Consider the following 12,539-nt stretch of genomic DNA (forward strand, 5'->3'; position numbering starts at 1 on the left):
AAAAATAAAAATAAAAATTCCTGAAGTAGCTACAATCAGAACAGGTAACTGACCAAAAGAACTCTTAACTTTAAAATATTTTAAACAAAAAAATATTTGACAGACCTGTAAAAGTAAGGAAATCCAAATGAAACAGACTCTACCCAGCAGCAAGAGGGAGTCACAAAGCCTTCCTTAAACCCTGTGAACATCCCATTACTTCCAAATGCTTACCAAAACTATGAAGTCCCTGTTATCATTTAGCAGCTGCCACTGTGACTAAAATATACAAAAGAAATCTTAGAGGCAAGGTCACCATACTACTACAGAAGCAATGTTCTTCAGTATGTTCCTGAATCCATTTCCTCATTTGGTTTTCTTTATTGATATTTACTGCAATAAACCACCTGACATGCTTGTCAACTGTGTAAGAACTAATTATTGTTATTTTTAAATCAACAGGGCTGCAAAATAATTTTATTTTTAATTGACTATGTAAGCTTGTTTGCTTTATCTGTATTTGGATAGAAACCCCATGCACATTAGTACCCTTCACCCATATGGGAAAAAGCAGTATCAAGTATCTTCATTGCTTTATTCACTTTGTAGGCTGAGATTATTCCTCTGAGTATCTACTGACAGACTGTAAACTGAAAAGAACAAGGGGAAAAACTATACACCATCCCTTTATCCACATAATAAGAAAAATCAATCAGATCATCAAGTTAGAAAACTCTGTAATATAGCTCTAGTTGTGGGCAAGGACAACTATATATGTCAAAGAGATTCTGGGTGCATAAACTCCCCCCAAGATCGATACCCTAGAATCTATTGTCTGGGAACATTTGCTTCTTCCATACAAACAAGCAACATCCTCATTCTGAACAAAAGGTGGAGGATATCCCCCTAAAAGGATCTAAATCGTGGAGACCGTAGAGAACAAAGCAAGCAGTAAGCAAGGGGACTTCAATGAAGACTAAAATTAAAGGCTACATGCTTGTATCAGAATCTTTGAGATGAGCTCAACTCTTTCTCACTCAGAACTCTACTAAACAATATAACTGCTGTATAAACTGGTAACTGTGCTCAGTAGAGACCTTTCTCGTGTTACACAGAGAACAATGGACTCCCATCCATGACTAGAGTTCTCAGATACTAAAATAATATAAAAATTACACATACCATTTCTGAGAGAATTAGCAGGCAAAAGATAGGGCAAGAAGTCATCAATGAGAAGTGGTTAAAAATTATTTGCCAAAGCATAGCATTTAATTTAGAAACTGGGCTTAATAATTATAATTTGTAAGAAAAAAAGACAGAGAACTCAGAACTATGACAGGTAGAGGGTGCTGCCTCTCTTGATGGAATACAAATACGCCCTTAAGCTACAGCTCTTAAGGCACAGACATTCTGAACACAGATCTCTTTTTTTTTTTAGTGGGTTAGACAGAAAGATAACATTCAGTATTCCCTAATTCCAGCACAGGTAGTGATGGAAGCATCTAAAACCTTTTTTTCCATCTGAGCAGGAAGAAAAATCCTTTTAATATTGTGTAAGTGGAGTGTGCCTTTGCCTATTTGAAAAATAGATTCCCATGATTTAATTGTAAATGTATTTTCATATTAACAAATGACAACAATGAATTACAGGCAAAACCAAGCATATCCTCAAGCATTTATCCTTGGGGAAGACTATGTACAATAGGTCCACCACTTATGCCTACAAATTACTACCCCACTTGGCTGTAACAAATTATTCTCAATGACAACAAAAACAAAGTCTGGTGAATACTTCTCACACAGCTGTATTTGAATGCCAACCAATATTGGAGAATTCTCTATTGGGCGAAGGCACATTTTATTTTCAAGACAGAGGTATGTGCAAAACCTCTAAGTCTTCATATATGTGAATGTGTTCACAGGAAGAAGAGCTCCACCAAAAATTAAATATCTGGGAAAAAATGAGTATGCTACGACTTCTTTGAACATTAACACTTTCAAGAAGAAAACCAAAATGGAAACACTAAATGCAGATGGAATAAAAAGGTATTCTTCAGGCTGAGTTGCCAGCTGATCTTCTGAAGGAAAGCAGAGATTTAAACTATAGGTAACAAAATAAAAAGTAGTTCTTAAGGAAGGCCTCAAGCACAAAACAACAAGCACAACTCTCAAAAGCCCATTTGGCAGAGTAGAAACAGGACATGAAATTAAAATGCAAAGTAAAATTCCTTCCTGTGTCCTCTTTGCTAGACTCTGCTTTGAATAGGTTAAGGACTGTTTTCCATACTCTTTTATAGTGTGAAACCATGCATACAGAAGGTAAAAAGAAACCAGAAGAAAATAAAGAGTTAAATGTTATCCAGTCTTTATTTTTTCTTCAGGTTGGATTTGTGATGCTACAGCTGTTGAACAGAACAAAATTCTGAACAGATGATGACCTGGAAAATGACTAGGCTGCAATTGTCCTCAGACAAACTTGGGATCTAGGACCTGTCAAGAAATGACAGGATTCTGGTTTCTGTTGCTGCTATTTATTTTGATTTAAAATTCCCTCTCTGTGTCTAATAGCATATTGCAGGACATAATGAATTTGCTTTGAGTGCCTTCCTTGGGCAGAATGAGGAAGGAGAGGATTCCGCCTTCACAGGTATTCAAAATGTGACATTCCTTTTTTTTTCTTTTGGAGTCTTCTAAATGCCAGAATAATGTTTTCCAATTTATTCTCTATGCTTTTCCCAATATTTCTTACAATTCAGTTTGGTCTTGTGACCACTGCTGAACACTGAATTCCAAAACATCCTTACTGTAGATTCTTTCTAAAAACTAATATCCATAGAATTCCTTGTGCTGGAAAAAAGTAAGTAGCTGTGAGGTAAGCAGAATAGCTGATATAAGTACCTTAAAAAAAAACCCCAACAACAACAGTAATCTAAATAATAGATTAAAAGTAATAATGTAGTTGATTTAAGACAACCATGCGCAAAGGATTTTCTTTATCAGTTTAGTAGCTATGGGCTGCAATCATTTGTCATCTTGACTCAGAGTATTGGGACATTGAGAAAAATTAAACATGATGGCCCCAGAGTGATCTTTTCTTAAATCCTTCTTACCCTACCCTGCCTCCACAGAATAAGGTCAGAAAATTTCATGTTAAAGGAGCAACACACATTATTTGTAATTGAAATATAGATATTTATTGCTACACAATTATTACAGCATCCAGAATGCCAATCAGATTCAAAATATGCTTTGCCCAAAATGGGTAATACATTTATTTTTATTTTCTAAGTAATAAAATGTCCTTTACTGTCCAAGTATCACTTAGCTACACATTAATAGCTTGCCCATTCTAATTCACTCTACTGTATTTTTTAAGAAGGGAAACCTACTCCAGATGATCCAGTAACATCAACACTCAAACTCAATCCAAAATTACCTTTGTGTCCAGGAATTGATGTAAGCAAATATCTTGAGGGCATGTTCCTTTCTGAGCTGCAACCCATCAGCACCTTCAATGTCCGATACTAAAGAAAACAAACCCAAACATATTAGTAGCAAAAATATCCCTGCGCAATTGCTCTATTTTTATTAGAAATTATCTTTGATAGCATAAAAAACAAAAAAATATATTTTGTAAATGTATTTTCATACTGGAAACTGAAGTCCTCAACCAAATCTACATATTTTTTTCTTCAGTAAGCACAGGTAAGGTTTAGATGCAACTAACTTGAAAACAGAAACTGCACAGTATTCTTGAATACTGTGAAATTGTGATTGTTGTGAAAATTAGTGATTGAGAACAGCCCCTTCTTCTAATCCTCTCCTTATGAAATATTCTTCACAGGCTTCACTGAGAACTACTGATTGACGTGCACTTTCAAATATGAACCTTCCTCAACAATCTTACTCATTAACCAGGCGCACTCCACCCCCAATTTTACAAGGCTGCATTTTGAGATGACCATGAGACCTTAACTTCCTTTTCCTGATCAGCTAAAGATAGGGGGGAAAAAAACCAAAACAAAAAACCCCCAACACAACAAAACTAGCAAGATAAGAACAACGTGTAGTGTATGTATAAAGTTATTTCAGACTAGCTAAATTGATGATTATTACTTTCATATATAGACATGTCTATAATGACATTTAACCATTATGAATCACTAATTTGCAAAATGATAAACGCTTACCACATTTATTACAGCCAGAAACCAGAACAGTTATGTATCAAATTCAAACCCCAAATATTTCAATGAGGTATTATCAAATGTCCCACTTCCATCTAAAAAATGTTTATACGCTGTAATAAACCAAACATCAGTAGTAGTCCACATCTTTACTTACTTACGCATCAACCGATTATATATTGGAGCACTGCAATTCTGTCTACCAGCCAGATACCTTTCCCCAACTATCAAAGCACAATTCTCATTTCCTCCGTGTCCTAAATTTCTATACACTTCTGTAACTATCTAATTGCTACACAAACTGAGAATGTCAGCATTCCTTTTAAGTTGACCATTTCATTTATAACAAAAACAAGTATTCATTTCACATAAAATTTCGAGTATTACATGCTCACAAATCTACTTCACAAGCAAGCTTTGTGGGAAAGGTTCTCTAACTGAGGCAAGCTCTTCCAGATCCCTACCTCAAGCTCTTTTCCAGCCTCAGCCTTGCAAGGTCCTATGAATACAGGTTTCCAAAAACTAAAGCTAATTAAAGTCTGCTGGCACCGATCAGAAAGTACAGTTCAGAAGAATACCACTTCAGAGAACAATCACACAAAACAAATACTTATGACTTCTTTGAAATAAGGACATTACATATGCACATACATACATATTTTCATATATATGTACACACACAAATATAAAAATACACAAAAAGCAGCCTCTCAGTAGGATACTGTTAAACTTTAAAAATCACTTTTCTGTCTCACTCCTAGAAGGCTTTAAAGATTCCTACATAACACTGGACAAAGTACAAAATTGACAAACAGACTAAAAGACGGATATTACTTGATACTACTTTTTATTTTAAACACTGCAAATTACCATGACACTTGACTCTCTTCAGGCCAAAGCACAGCACTGAAGAAACCAAGAACTCTGTCCAACAATTTAGGTCAAGCTTACTGCAAAAGACACATCCTTAACTACAGATAGTATCTTAAAAAAGACTTGCCCAGCATAAAACGTTCATAAAACCTTCATTTTCCGAATTTTGTAAGCATTTTTTTCTTTTTCATTAAGATGAATTGCTTCAAACTTGACACAAAAACTGCTGACAACAATTTAGTAGCAACAAACTTAATTCTAATTTGTAGGATCTTACACATAGATTTATAAAACTTCCTTCGTCCCCACATTAGCCTACTTAAAAACCACATGCTCTAACAAGTAGGACAGTAACTCCTAACTTCCAGAGCAGCCTTTTCACCGCGATAGTTTGAAATGGTCCCAAATTTCCCTCTACATGGTTAAGAAAAACTTAAGAACTGAAAGTTAAGAAAACTGGTCCCTTAAAAGCTACAATTGCCATGTAAAGCATACAGAATGTAAAAGTTATGGAAATACCGAAGCTTATGCCCCAGGTCAAAAAAATAGGGAGGTATATGCACTAGTCGGAGAAACCTATTACTTTCCTGTTTATGCATTCTACATCTCACATGTAGACCAACTTTAACTGGTCTTATTTACTAATCATTGCTAATTAATACAGTGGCTACATACATGATTTCCCTTTTGTTTTCTGTACCTAGAAATAATGTTCTTGTTCCTGAAAATACTCAGGAAGCTCAAAACAGGAGCAACCACACTGAGGCTGCAGTTTTCCAACTGAGCTGATCTAAAGCCTGTGCCACTACCAAAAGGGCAGTCACACATCTGGCAGGGCTTCTCCTACTGGACCTTAGTTGAAGCTCTCTTTTGCTCCTTATCAGAAACGATATTTTTCAGCTCAACTAATTTACGTCCTCACAAGCAAAATTTAAATCTTAGGCTTTCAAGTCCCTGATTCTGAGTATCAACTTTGTAGATACTCTTGATTTACAGTACCTCTCCTTAGGGACTCATGCAGCTTTAAGTATTGCAACAATTGGTTATGAAGCCTTTCTAGTATTTTTTTTAATTGAAAAAAGTACAAACAGAAAAGCAATAGGAACAACCACACTCATCATCATTCCTGCACATTTGTTGATTTCAGTCGGTTCTGTAAGGACTCCCTTGCTGCATATGATTTCACTTCCAATTGATGTCTCTCCCTTCAAACTAGTTTTCTTCTACCTTAAACAGATCAGTAGTTAAAACAGGCTCGTTCACTTGTAAATAAAGTACATCCTTTTATTCTCTCCCATATTCAAGCATACTGCATGCCTTAGATCCTCCTTAATCTACTGTCTCCCCAGTCTCTCACACTTCCAGTGTTTCAAACCCAACAGTAACAATTAAATCAAACTTTTTCAAAAACTTTTACTGTGACAAGCCTCCTTCTTGCAAATTGATTTGGAGGATAAGACTTTCCCCTAGTTTCATACCTAAGACAGTGATTCCCACAAGATGCACTAAGGCATACCTGTGTGCTCTGAGAGCATCTGAAGCAGACTGAAGTGGCAGCTTGTGTGCTCTCATCAATAAGAATTGATAATATGTGCTCCAGAGCTTTACAGCCAGTCATTCCATGATCTATTAGTATCTCTCTCAGCAGTGGCAGTCCAATCCTAGGCTCAGCTCGTCCACCCCTATCTCCAGTGGCTGCTTCTTTCTCCAGGCACTCACAAGCTAGCAATGTTAGAGATGCCTTCCTAATTTACTCCTGAGCTCTAGACTCAACTTTCTCCTCCTTCCTTAAAACTGCTCTAGCAAAATTTTCTTCTCAGTTAAAGCCTTAGACCTTCCCACCCTCCAGTCCTTCCTTTTTTCCTCTTACTTTCCACGCACACAAACACCTTCGTCCTGCGCTAGATCCAATTTCAAAATCAACATAACTCAGTAAGTCCACACTACTAACAGCATCCATAGCCATACATTTCAACAACCATTAGTGCTCCTACAGGAGCCCAGAGAGCTAGACTGGGAACTGAGCAAATCCAACTTACCAATCTAACTGAAAACTATCCACATTTTTGTTGGCTTTGCAAGCCACTGAATACTCAGAGTGGCAGCTATGTAAGCAGGGGGAGCTGGGAAGGAAAGCGTAAGGAGTGTAAGGCTGAGAGAAGTAAACACCTCTGTCATGACTGCAGATGTAAAATTGTCCCACCCCATCTGGAGTAACTTCACCCTAATACTGCTCATCTATAGGCAAAGAAACTGAAGAGATGGTTACTATTAGAGTATGGAAAAAACAAAATGGTGAAGGCCTCAAATAGATCCATCCAAGACAGAACAAACCAGCAGAAAGAAGACAGACTAGCATGTAGGTAAATTCAGCTAAATATATTCTACAAATATAATGTAGGAAATGGGGTCTTTCTGCATACTTGCAATGCCTTATTTCGCCAAATCTTTACAAGATGGTTTAGAGATGTTTTGTCACAGTAACACCATACAAGAAAGAGCTGAGCTGCTTAACTAATCCAAAGTAGTAATTATTATTTGATTTTTTTTAACATCTTCTACTGTATAAGTTATCAGATGTTCTTAAAAAAAAAAAATCAGACATACTTAAAATGTAATTGTTTATTCACATAGCTGACAAGAAGCCAAAACAAATGATGGTCAAAGTAAAAATTTAAAACATTTCAGAAAAAAAGAGTATTTCCTTGCTGTTTCCCCAGTCTCCCATTTTACTTGGCTAGCTTTAAATGAAAACTTGGGTAATTTACCTAATCTTCCACAAAAGGGCGATTTGTCAAAAGTGTATTATAGTACTAGAAACAACATGATCTCCCAAGCTAAGAAAAAAAAACTATTAATAAAGCTACTAAACCAAGAAAATTACAGAAGATGAGAAAAATATAAATGAACTGCAAAGAAGGGGGCAATATAACTTCAAATGTGAACAAACGAAGCTCAGATCATAAGTGCATTTTTAGTAAGAACTTCAGAGCTAGAGGAACAGACTGTAATTAGACCTCAAGGACAACTATCATGCTAGACTTGTGAGGAATATCTTGTATCCAAAGGTCACTTATCACACTAAGTACAAAATCAAATGGCAAGTAAAACCAATCAATTTTTAAAGTATACTTTCTCTACTTCCAGAAACATAATATAGTAAGCAGTAAACAATAGAAAACTCCTTAATATATATAACTGTAATTTCTACATATTCAAAACTGTAATGAGGTACAGTTGCATACAGATTCTCCTCCCTCCCCCTCCTCCCCCAAGCCTCATCTGATACCAGCTTCTCATAGGAAAGACTAGATCACTTTCAAAATGGACATTATTCTCAGAAATTGTTCCCTGAAACAGAATAAAAGAAACAAGAGCCACACACTAAAGTAAATAGTATTGGGGACATTCATACTAATCTTGAAAGGAATATATACATAATCTTCTGTATAAGTACCTTTGTTCACACAGAGAAACAGCACATTTTTTTTTTATGCATTGAGATGTTTTCTGTTATTTGTAGGAGGGTTCTTTCTTTTTATGATCAAAAGGAAGTAAGATCGTAGCCACAGAGTTTAGTGTCTCCCATTCCCTTTCTACTTTTATCTGTTAGAATTACTCCTTTTTTGTTATTAAGAATTCATGATTGCCTTAGCTTGATTCACCAGACTTCCAGACGTTTACAAAGCCATCTTTGACAAGTATCTAAAAGGACAGTGTCAACTTGAAGTTCAATGGCAATAGTTTAACTGTCCAAGCTTCCCTACAACTTTTCAGTGAGGAAAATAAGTCTTTTTCTTTCCACTCCTCAGTCTCCACAAAACAAAAGCGCCTCAGAATACTGACTAGATACACATACCCAAAGAGTGCTGAAACACTGTTGCAGTATGTACTATCAAATAAAAAAAGCAAGTTAATTCTTCAGTATTAGAAACATTGCTCAAATGCCGGGTTAACATAGGAAAAATCAGATCTGTAACCCAAAATACTGCAGTAATAAAATTCCATAATCATATGGTTAAGGTGCTTCGGAGTGCCTTTATGCTATCTTTATGACACTGACTTGTCAATGCCCACCCTTATCGTATCACTACAGCACAGCATTATGGATAACTACACCCCCCTTCATTCCCACAACACACCTGAATTCATTTTAAGTCTAAATCTAACCCTACATTTCTTATATTTATAAATATTCCAACCTGATAAATCTATTGCTTTCCTACAGGCTTTTGATTACAAAATATACAGAGATTACAAAGCAAATGTTACAAGAGACAACATAATAGCTTAAAGACAGGAATTAGCAACCCTTTTAAAGTCTTATTTCCTTAGAAAAACAAACTGTGATCATGTTACTGGCCTCTGTCAGACACTTAAACTTTTGAACATAAAAGCAATTTCAACAAATCTGACAAAGGTTTGCAAGTCTCAACAATACTGTGTTCTTATGAACGGAAATACAGAAACTACTCAAAAGAGTAAGGAAAAAGCAGTTACACCAGGTGCCCCAAGTATCCCCCAAATCAGTCATCTGCTGGTTATTCAGCACCTGCATAATTCCTCATAGCTACCATGAGATCAGAAGGGCTTGAAGAGTTTTAATTCAGTATTCCAATGCATAGCATAGTTACACAACCAGGAGTAGCACAGGCATTGGTACGTTCATCAGCTAGACAGCACTTCTAAGATACAACTTCACCAAAACACGGCAAATCAGCTGACCTTAGGTAATTGCTACCTTTATATATCTCCCTGTTTCCCTGCAAACACCCCAAGTTCTCTCTGAGTCTCTACATGTCCCTCTCCATCCTATCTCCCTCATCTTCTCCAGCAAACACCTATTTTCCTTTTACTATAATACGCTAATGCAGTCTAGAGCAAAACAGAAGAAGCTGACTCCAAAAAGCTGTGTGAAATTTAAGAATTGTCATCTTTCAAAAGTGACGCCATCCTAAAGTTTTCAGCATGCTAGGTCACGATTGCTTTGGGTTAAAATGCCCCCTGTAGAATGGCCATAGACATCTGCCTAAGTCAACAATTGTCCTTATTAAGAGCATCTTATGACTTTCACCTTCCCAAAGAGAACATGCCACAGCAACTGCTTCCAAGGAGAACAGTTCTACACGAAATTATTTTGAATGGGGTCAAATCTCAATTATCAGGTGATAATTTACCCAGAACACTGGAGTTTATTCTACCCAGAACTACCTGGATTAATTATAATCTGAATAAACTCTTAGATATACCATCTCAAACACAAAATACAATTGTGCTGCTTCATTAACAAGTTCAGGTCCAGAAGTAGCATTGCAACTTTCAGACAAAGCAAAGCCTAAGTTACTATGCTGTATAAACTCACACTGTTCCCACACAGTTAACCACAGTACAAAGTTCACAAATACTCAATCCATGCAGTACTATCTAGCAGTAGAAATTTGATCTGGACTAGATGGGAACGTGAAATACACAATTCAGTTTGGGTCATGCCAATGGTGGGAGAACAAGCAGCATCACATCCAGCACAGAGTGGCAAAGATACAGAGAAGTATAAGACTACTAAGCAAACAGAGCAGAATGAGCTTGCCTCAGTTAAATACTGTGTAATGTAGATATGGCTTTTTTGATCAAACACTAGTAGGAAGCAGTATAAGATCAGCTTATGGATTATCTGGCTGTGAATGGAATAAAATAGGACAAACTGCATATCGCTCTGGCTTTGCTAGCTCAAGAAGACCCACCAGGAGTCTCAGCATTGTCCTTTTCAACCCCTCAGCTTCTGAAAGGTCTCACTGACCCCAACACTACATAGCAGGAGCGCACAAAGCCTGCTCAAGACCGGTGTGATGTCCAAGCTGTTGCATTTCCATGGAAGCCTGAGTGAGAGGAGCAACAGCCTGGCAGTACAGCATGGGTGAGCCTGGGTCCAGAAGGGTTTATCAGCTCTGGTTCAATGTTAGTCATGTCAGATGGAAGGCATCTATGAAAAGATCTATAGTATCTTTGCACTGTACCTCCTAATGCTTCTGTTATCTTGGGATTTTCAGCAGCAAAGATATTGCAGCCCTCCCTCTCCAGGGAAAGGGAAATTACATATACTAGGGAAAAAAAACTATAAAGTAATTTCGAAGCATGTGCGCCACTCGCTGGTGTTTAAAAAAAAAAAAAGGTCTTGCAGAGTCCTGTTTTAAGTCAGTATTGTAAGTTGTCTTTGACTCCAAGATAAAAAACATTACAATTCTGGGAAGTCTGCGTTTTCATGTTTAATATGAAGTTGCTACAGTTCCTCTTTTAATAAAAAAAAAAAATCAGCTCAATTTAAGTAGTATTTCCATACAATCAAGTCTGCTTGACATCACCAAGATGCATACTAGATGCGGAGACTCAGGCTGACCATCATAATATTATGACAATGGCCAATAAAAGTTTCTTAAGGAATCAATTCAGGATTGGACAAGCACTGCATAAAACCAGAATATCCTAGCATATCACTAATTACCGCAGGTAAATTTCCAAAGCTAGGGTTGACATTGCCAATGCTGAAACTACCGCTTTGATAAAGGATTGCTTATCTTCAGTTTAAAACAGAGTACTTGCATTATTTCCTTTTAACATATTAACTTCAAAAACAATGTATCACTACTTGAATGTCTCTGCGTTTGAATTATTTTTCTTTAAATACTCCAGCTCTGAACTTTTAAAAAATACTACTTAAAGTTGAAAACATACAACTCAAAGTTTATCAAACTATTTTGTAAGTAGAACAAAGATTTCATTGCATGAACAAGATTTCAAAAGCTAAAGAGGTTTTCTATTAGTCTTAATTAAAAGTAGCAAGGAATGCAAAAATTAAAATACATACTCCAGGAAGCATTCTATTTTCAAGAGAGAACCTTGCAAATTAGTTCAGCTGTACTACTTGGCACACTATGAATCAGTTACAGAAAACAACAACAGCTTTTCTCCTACAAACAGAAAGAAAAGGCCCATGACTGAGCCACCACAGACAGTAAGAAGCAACATATTACCAGTAGATTTTTAACAAAAGCACCTAATGACTGTGCTCCAGGTTTTAGGGACAAAATTTATGACATGCAAATATGATTAATTTATTTCTTACAAAGTATATTTGAGCCTGCTTAAACAAGGAGGTAATGTAGATAAATGAGCAATGGGTCATTATACTAAATGGAGCTTTAAGCAGTGCGTTGAAAGCCCAAGAAGAGCTTGCCGAGCATTTGAACTCCAAGACATTATTTGTTTTCATCAACACAGACACAAGCAACACTCGCTCAAAAGAGAGTAAAATATTGAGAATGCTGAGAAAGGATAGGCAAGCAGCGAAGTTGCATTCTCTCTCGACTTTCAAACATATGCTCAAATTTTGCACTCACTTTTGCTAGATAATCTGTATTTAATAATTCACTGAAAGACATGGTGTATTATAATACATACATTATTATAATACAATAGCATAATTATATAATATTTTTTTCTGAA

General features: G+C 36.4%; 1 protein-coding gene across 12 annotated transcripts in view; it reads right to left on the reverse strand.

Moving 5' to 3' along the window:
• USP34 (ubiquitin specific peptidase 34) overlaps positions 1–12,539 on the reverse strand; it is a 147,310-nt gene that overhangs the window by 124,331 nt on the left and 10,440 nt on the right. For all 12 annotated transcript variants that reach the window (XR_007506089.1, XR_007506088.1, XR_007506093.1 and 9 more), the window contains exon 2: positions 3,416–3,503. Coding sequence is in view for 1 of the 12 variants with exons in the window: in XM_049801085.1 (XP_049657042.1) it covers positions 3,416–3,503 (88 nt within the window). In the remaining 11 variants the exon portion in view is untranslated. The remainder of the gene's footprint in view (positions 1–3,415; positions 3,504–12,539) is intronic.

Source organism: Accipiter gentilis, chromosome 5 (genome assembly GCF_929443795.1).
Source record: "Accipiter gentilis chromosome 5, bAccGen1.1, whole genome shotgun sequence".
In the NCBI taxonomy this organism is placed as follows: Eukaryota; Metazoa; Chordata; class Aves; order Accipitriformes; family Accipitridae; genus Astur; species Astur gentilis.